Source organism: Lactuca serriola, chromosome 5 (genome assembly GCF_051521515.1).
Source record: "Lactuca serriola cultivar US96UC23 chromosome 5, Lser_US96UC23_V15, whole genome shotgun sequence".
NCBI lineage: Eukaryota > Viridiplantae > Streptophyta > Magnoliopsida > Asterales > Asteraceae > Lactuca > Lactuca serriola.
Genome location: NC_136412.1, coordinates 2,491,191 through 2,499,412, shown reverse-complemented (window position 1 = coordinate 2,499,412; position 8,222 = coordinate 2,491,191). Strand labels below are relative to the sequence as shown.

Below are 8,222 nucleotides of genomic sequence, written 5' to 3'. Positions count from 1 at the left end.
TATTAACATTTACCTGCCTGTATACACAAAGCTAACTGCCAAAACACCTTTAATTTTCACAACAGAAAAACACTACTCACTACTAGATACACCTCCTTTTACTACTGCTATGTAACTTTCAATATATATATTAAATCAGAAACAAAGAAAAGAAAAGAAAGAAAGAAAAAACCACCTTTACTTTACCCTTAGTGTGTGAGGTGTGTCATTATGGAATTACCAATTACAATGTCACCAACCCAACCGGTTAACATGTTTATGGAATAATAGAATCATGGCAAACGCTTATGTTAACTTTATATACTCCTAACTTTTTTAGCTTATAAATATTAAAAAGTTAGGTTGGTTTCGATTTTAAATTTCAATATGAAAATTGAGTTTTAGTTGGGTTGACACCGATTTTAAATTTCAATATGAAAATAGAGAAGTGTGGATCGAATTGAAGTATTGTTGGAAAAAAAAATTAATTAATTAATTAAAGCCGAGAAGTAAAGTAAGTGAAGAGTAGATGCATGGGTTCCCTTGGGTTAATTGGTTATATATAAAAATGAAAGTGCGATTGGTTGGATCCAGATCTGTTGGACATGGATTGCAATTCTTAATCTTGTTGTATAAATTACTATAAACAAAACATGGGGTTCCCCCCTCAACAATCCCCATAAAAAAAAACACATCTCTTCTGCTCTGTTCTTCTCTTCTCTTCTCTTCTCTCCTCTCCTCACATGAGCAATGCCTGCACCCTTAAGAAATCCCAAACTTTCTTCTTCTCTAATCTTCTACTTTTTCTTCTTCCCTGTTATCTGCCATTCCATTGATATACAGGGTCAAGCTCTTCTAACATGGAAAAACACGTTAAACAGCTCCACAGATGTATTGAAATCTTGGAATCCTTCTGACCCAACTCCTTGCAATAATTGGTTAGGGATTCAGTGCAATTCAGATGCTCATGTGGTCGCTATAAAATTAAACTCTCTGGATATACAAGGACCGCTACCTTCAAATTTACAGCCTCTTAACTTCTTGAATTCCCTTATTCTTTCATCCACCAATCTCACTGGCACTATTCCCAAAGAGTTCGGAGATTACCTTCAGCTTACGCTCATTGATATATCCGATAATTTGATTACTGGTTCAATCCCGCCCGAGATTTGCAGCCTAAACAAGCTGCGAACTCTGTCTCTTAATACCAATCTTCTGGAAGGTGGAATCCCTCTGGACATTGGGAATCTTTCAAGTCTTGAAAACTTGATGATTTTTGATAATCAGTTGAGCGGTGAGATCCCAAAGAGTATAGGGAAGCTGGAGAGGCTTCAAGTTATTAGAGCTGGGGGAAACAAGAATCTGAAAGGAGAGTTGCCGGAGGAGATTGGAAATTGTAGCAATTTAGTGATGTTGGGTCTTGCAGAAACCAGTATTTCCGGCAGTCTTCCGGCATCCATCGGAAAGCTGAAACGGGTCCAGACGATAGCTATCTACACGTCGCTATTGTCAGGTCCTATTCCAGATGAAATCGGGAACTGCACTGAACTCAGGAATCTCTACTTATACCAGAACTCCATTACTGGTTCCATCCCGAGGTTAATTGGGGAGCTTCGAAAGCTTGAGAGCGTGCTGCTATGGCAGAACAGTTTAGTCGGGACGATTCCAGAAGAAATTGGAAGGTGCAGTCAGCTTTTGACCATCGATTTATCTGAGAATTCGTTAACCGGAAATATTCCGACGAGTTTTGGAGGGCTGTCGAAGCTTCAAGAGCTTCAGTTGTCGGTGAACCAATTATCAGGTATGATACCTCTGGAAATCACAAACTGCGCTGCTCTGACTCATTTGGAAGTTGATAACAATCAACTGACGGGAGAGATCCCCATTTCGATCGGGAAATTACAGAGCATGACTCTGTTTTTTGCTTGGCAGAATAATCTTACAGGCAACATTCCAGAGTCTTTATCCCGATGTGAGAATCTTCAAGCTCTTGATCTCTCATATAACCAACTTTTCGGTACGATACCTAATCAAATCTTTTCACTTAAAAATCTTACCAAGTTACTGTTGCTTTCCAATGATTTGTCGGGTTTTATCCCATCCGATATTGGAAGCTGCACTAACTTGTACAGATTCAGAGTCAACGGTAATAGACTTTCGGGTATTGTTCCATCAGAGATAGGGAATTTAAAGAATTTAAATTTTCTCGACATGAGCAACAACAAATTCGTGGGAGGGATTCCTCCATCCATCTCAGGATGCGGGAATCTTGAGTTTCTTGACCTTCATTCAAACGGCCTCAATGGTGTTTTCCCTGATACACTCCCGAAAAGTTTACAGTTTGTAGACATGTCGGATAACAGGCTTACAGGTTCGTTAAGTCCTAGTGTTGGTTTGTTGACTGAATTGACTAAATTTAATTTGGGAAAGAATCAACTTTCCGGTGAAATTCCAGCGGAGATCCGTTCTTGTAGTAAGCTACAGTTGCTGGATCTCGGAAACAATGGTTTCTCAGGAGAAATACCTAAACAATTAGGCCAAATCCCGTCGCTTGAAATCTCACTCAATCTAAGTTGCAACCAGTTCACCGGGGAGATACCGTCTGAGTTTATGGGCCTTACCAAACTCGCAAGCCTAGACCTGTCCCATAATAGAATAAACGGGAAACTAGACGTCCTCACAAACCTTCAAAACCTCGTCTCCCTCAATGTTTCATACAACGAGTTCTCCGGCGAATTACCAAACACTCCGTTTTTCCGGAACCTCCCTCCCGGTGATCTGGCCGGAAACAAAGCTCTTTACATTTCCGGCGCAGTCGTTACCCCGGCTGACAAGACCGGTCATGCCAGGTCATCAACAAAACTAGCGATGTCGATCCTCATCAGCATTAGTGCAGTGCTGGTCCTACTAGGAATTTACACCTTGGTGAGGACCCGTTTGGTCAACAAAGAAGTAATACGTGAAACATGGGAAATGACATTCTATCAAAAGATGGAAGTTTATGTCGACGATATAGTTCACGATCTGACATCAGCAAATGTGATTGGCACCGGAAGCTCTGGAGTCGTATATAAAGTGACGACTTCAAATGGGGAAACACTAGCTGTGAAGAAGATGTGGTCAACGCAAGAGTCCGGAGCTTTCACCTCTGAAATCGAGACACTTGGTTCGATCCGACACAAGAACATCGTTCGTCTGTTAGGCTGGGGTTCAAACCAGACGATTAAACTATTGTTTTACGATTACTATCCTAACGGAAGCTTAAGTTCGCTCCTCCATGGTGCTGGTGTTGGTGCTGGTGTTGGGAAACAAGGAGGAGCAGAGTGGGAGACTAGGTACGAGGTTGTACTAGGCGTGGCTCATGCTCTCGCGTATCTACATCATGACTGTGTGCCCGCTATTTTACATGGAGATGTGAAAGCCATGAATGTGCTATTGGGACCGAACCTACAACCTTACCTTGGTGATTTTGGGCTCGCTAGACTTGTTACAAAAGACCAAAACCAGAGACCTCAGCTGGCTGGTTCTTATGGATATATGGCTCCTGGTAAATTACTTTTATACCCTTCTCCCTCTTATTTTTTGTTGATTGTTAATTTATATGTTAATTTGTACAATAATATTGTACATGATCACTGCAGAACATGGGTCGGCGCAACGGATTACGGAGAAGAGTGATGTGTACAGTTTTGGAGTGGTTCTGTTGGAGGTGCTGACAGGAAGGCATCCACTAGATCCAAGTTTGCCAGGTGGCACACATTTGGTACAATGGGTAAGGGACCATTTGCATGAGAAGAAGGACCCGGTTGAGATTCTTGACCCGAAGCTGAGAGGAAGAGCCGACCCTCAGATGCATGAAATGCTTCAGACGCTCGCCGTCTCATTTTTATGTGTCAGCTCACGTCCAAACGACCGACCAATCATGAACGATGTGGTTGCAATGCTCAAGGAGATCCACCACGAGGAATCACTTATAAGGTCATCCGACACACAAGAGTTGAAAGGGAAACTATTGGTCAATCCTGCATCCCCAGCCCCAACCCCTACTAGATCCATGGTTTTGCAAGCTTCTTCTAACTGCTCATATGCCTTCTCAGATGACTCCATGTAATGTAGTAGTGTTTTTTTTTTTTTGTAGCATCTTATATTAATAATGATGATATTGATATATTAGGGTAGCGGGTTTGTACTGAATATATAGTGAGAAAAGAAAAAAAATGTACAAATTGTGTAATAGTCTAGATAGATTGATTATTAGATCGTTAATGAATTGAGGATGATTGATGTAAAATAGGTTTTTAAGTGTGAATGGAGTGAGACGAGGCACATGTCTTTATCTTGGGTCGTCAGCATTGAGCAAGCAAGTGTATTGTGTATTGTGTATTGTGTATGTGTATGTGTATGTAGAGGCTGGAGAAATGGCCGGTTGGTTTCATTTGGATCTATTATATTTATATAATATATAATATATAATATATAATTAATTACAAGTGCCTCTGAGCGATTTGTCCATCTACATCGAGTCAGCCTTTTCCTTGAAGGGGTATGTTGCACATGGGGCCTCCATGTGAACTTTACAACCTGACACCAATGCAATGAAGGCTTGCTTATTAAAACTAATCTTTGTGAAACAGAATCACCATAATATCCATGAATTGATGCCAAAGCAAGGGGGCATACGTACAAAAATCAACATATATATGTTTTTTACTTTTTAGTACGTAGGAAATTAATAGATATACAGGAACAGGAACGTACAGGAAGGAAGGAAGCAAAGCAAACACGTGTAAATAACTGAAACCTAGCTATATATATACCCATCTCATGAACTTTACATTCATCAATAACGAAAAAAAAAATCTTTGGAACCCGACTTTTGAGTAAAAGCGCAACAGACAGAGTAGACTCATGTGATGTCATGGATCCAAAACTTTTCCATGGGATGGTCCCTAAATAAGTTAATTCCAATCGAATAACAAAAGATTATTATTGTATATATGGTGGCGGGGCCGGGGCCTTGAATAACTAGCTAGGCACGTGGTGTTCTAAGTCTAGTCTTATGAGTCGACAAATTATACTATTTATTTGTTCCATATATAATCTTATACTTTCATACCATTATTCCAACTAGGAAAAGGATCCATGCTCCGCATGGGTCGGAAATGCTTTTTGTTGGAGGCTTCGACCTCGCTGAGACAGCTTCTGCAAGGGACTGGAATTAGGACTACAAATTGTACAAACGACGGTCGGCTTTAAAAGCAAGGCAACTCCAAAAAAAAATTCCATGGTGCAGAACGGAACGGAGGAGACGCAGAGAAAAACGAAGACGATGGAGAACACATTCTCCAACCACGGATAGAACATAAATGAAACGGTGGTGGAGATGGGTGATTGGAACGTAGAGACGGTGGAATTTTATGCAAAGTTTCTATAGGAATTTAAGTCGGTGATGGACCGCCTCACACATGAAACAATATTGACCCGGTCAATGGAAGAAATTTGACAATCTATTATTAAATTTATGTGGCAAAATTAAAAAACAAATAAAAAAAAGGCACCAATTTAAAAAACATGTGGCAAAAATGAGAAGTTGAAAACATTATTGTGAAATTTGACAATCTATTATTAAAATTATGTGGCAAAATTAAAAAACAAATGAAACAAATGATCAATTTAAAAATCATGTGTCAAAAATGAGAAGTTGAAAACATTACTATTCACGTATCCCACGGGATTTAATATATATATATAGAATATGAATATGTAAGCAATCACTGAGCTTGCTAAATGCTAATCCCTCCCTGTGATACGTACCTGTAAGAATATGATGACATGACATGATTCAAATGGGTTGTTGATCAGCTTGAACCAAAATATTAATCATGCATGCATGCATGGTTGCCTCTTATAAATGAATACCTAGATTAACTGTACATGCGGTGACATATTAATTTTGTTGTAAGTCTGAGTCATTAACAAAAGTTGGGTTTGGGTGTCAATTTTATTAATGAAATTAAGACAAACTGCAGGTAATTAGGTACTACTAGGTATAGAGTAACCAAAATTAAACAATATTTTAATGATAAAAATCTGAGTCTAGAAAATTGGGTTTGAGCATGAAATAACACACTAGTCTTCACTCGGCAGACCAAACCAAACAGTAGGATTATTATAGATTGCTTTTGCAGGTTCTGTAAGCCATAGATATTATTTGTATTTGTATTATTTTAGTATATATCCAGGCCCGTTTGTATTATATCGGCCCACGTGATTTGTTTATGTGGGAAAATGTTCACCGCAAAAGTCATCGCTACAGGTCATCTTATGCCGACGACGTATTGTCGCCATATCTTTTGACCAATTTTCTTTGACAATTATATTTGTGCCGACGACGCGTCGTCACCATAGGTCTGGCGGGAACGACGAAAATATTGGCGGTAATCTGAAAATCTATACCGATGACATGTCATCGGTATAGGTATAAAAAAAACTATTTTCCATTTATTTTTATTCCATGTGCCAGAAAAACTGAACGACGTAGTTTTGAAAAATGGTATCCCGACGACAAGTCGTCGGCACAGGGTTTTTAATATATATATATATATATATATATATATATATATATATATATATATATATATATATATATATATATTTCAGGAATAAATGATACGTCGTCGTTTATGTCGACCCTATACCGACGACATGTCGTCGACATAGGGTTATACCCTAAAAGATATACGCAGACTTCTTTCATTTGCACACAGCGACTCTTCCTTCATCCTTGGCGACGAAATCGGCTACCCAACGAAAATATCCGGCGACTAACCCAATCCAAGGTTGTTTCTATCCCTAATTTGTTTTTTATTGTTGTTTGGTATTAATTTTTACCCCTAATTTGCGGTTTTTTTGGTGTGTAAGAATCGGTGGTGAAGCTCCACCGCCTAGTGACTGCATCAACCTTCCACCGGGAGTTTATTGCCGGCGACCTCCTCTCTGCCACCACTGGAGTTGTTCACTGGTATGTATTGAAACCTAGTGCATTTTTTTTCTTCTGATTTGATGTTGCCGTCTGTGGCCACCACCAGCCACCACCGGAGGATTACCTGCTTCTTTGACTAGCCGGAAAAGCTGAACATCACACAAGAACAAAAATGAGATTAGTTTTTTTTTCTAATTTTTATTGAAATTGAATTTGAATTGTGTTGAAATTGAAATTGAATTGTGTTGGAATTTTTAATGAAATTGAATTGTGTTGAAATTGAAAGTGATCCTCCTTTGATTATATAATTGTGTTGTTTGTTTTGTATGTATATGTGATTGTGTTGTTGTTTGTTTAGGTTTATACTTTAAACAAACTAAATGTATGAAATTGATATTGTTTAGGTTGATATATGAAATTGTATGAAATTGATATTGTTTAGGTTGGTATATGAAATTGTATGAAATTGATGTTGTTTAGGTTGGTATATGAAACTGAAATTGTTTAGGTTGGTATGAAATTTTATGTGATCTTTGTTCAGGTTGGTATGAAATTTTGTATGATTGTGATCTTTGTTTAGGTTGGTATAAAATTTTATGTATAAAATGTAAAATATGTATGGTTGTGTTTAATTTGTTTAGTTATTAATAGCAACATACTTTTTTTTATCTTTTTAATAAAAGTATTTTATTTTCATTTCTATTTGAAAGTTATAACATAAAACAAAATAATAAAATTATGTTGTTATTAAAAGTAATATTAAAAGTATTTTTTATCTTGTTTATGGTGCTATATATATATATATATATATATATATATATATATATATATATATATATATATATATATATTAAAAGTATTTTTTATCTTTAGTATTCTCCGTGATTGATCTTTCGAGGAAATCCAATCATGGAAAATCCATTAAAGGCATTGGCGAGTCTATGTACATAAAAGATGGGTCACTTGACCAACTTTTTTTCATCTATTATTATAAGAGATCATAAATAATTAGAAATTGTGACGTCTCTTAAAAATTTGGAATTTGGAATGAACTATCTTAATGTTTTAAACAAACTAATTGTGACAACCCGAAATCTTCATTCGGTAAAACCCTAAAGTCAATCATTTCAAATTATAAGTCAAGTTCACTTTTATTTGTTTTTAGAAAATTTAAAGTTCGTTTGATTATTTTAATAATTAATCTTTAAACGAACGGGTGAAAGGAAATGTCGTCTTGGGTCTTGAAATTTCAAAACCGCAA

At 37.3% G+C, this 8,222-nt stretch overlaps 1 protein-coding gene across 1 annotated transcript; it reads left to right on the top strand.

Moving 5' to 3' along the window:
- The first annotated feature begins 573 nt into the window (after positions 1 to 573).
- Positions 574 to 4,331, top strand: LOC145051797 (Leucine-rich repeat receptor-like protein kinase family protein). The gene is made up of 2 exons (XM_078999621.1): positions 574 to 3,526; positions 3,621 to 4,331. Exons 1-2 carry the CDS (start codon positions 730 to 732, stop codon positions 4,088 to 4,090), a joined length of 3,267 nt encoding a protein of 1,088 aa, XP_078855747.1. The 5' UTR covers positions 574 to 729; the 3' UTR covers positions 4,091 to 4,331.
- Positions 4,332 to 8,222: the final 3,891 nt, after the last annotated feature.

Coding starts and splice junctions, on each gene's coding strand:
- LOC145051797 (XM_078999621.1), top strand. CDS start 730: ATGCCTGCACCCTTAAGAAATCCCAAACTTTCTTCTTCTCTAATCTTC. Junction 3,527..3,620: donor TTATGGATATATGGCTCCTG/GTAAATTACTTT, acceptor TGATCACTGCAG/AACATGGGTCGGCGCAACGG.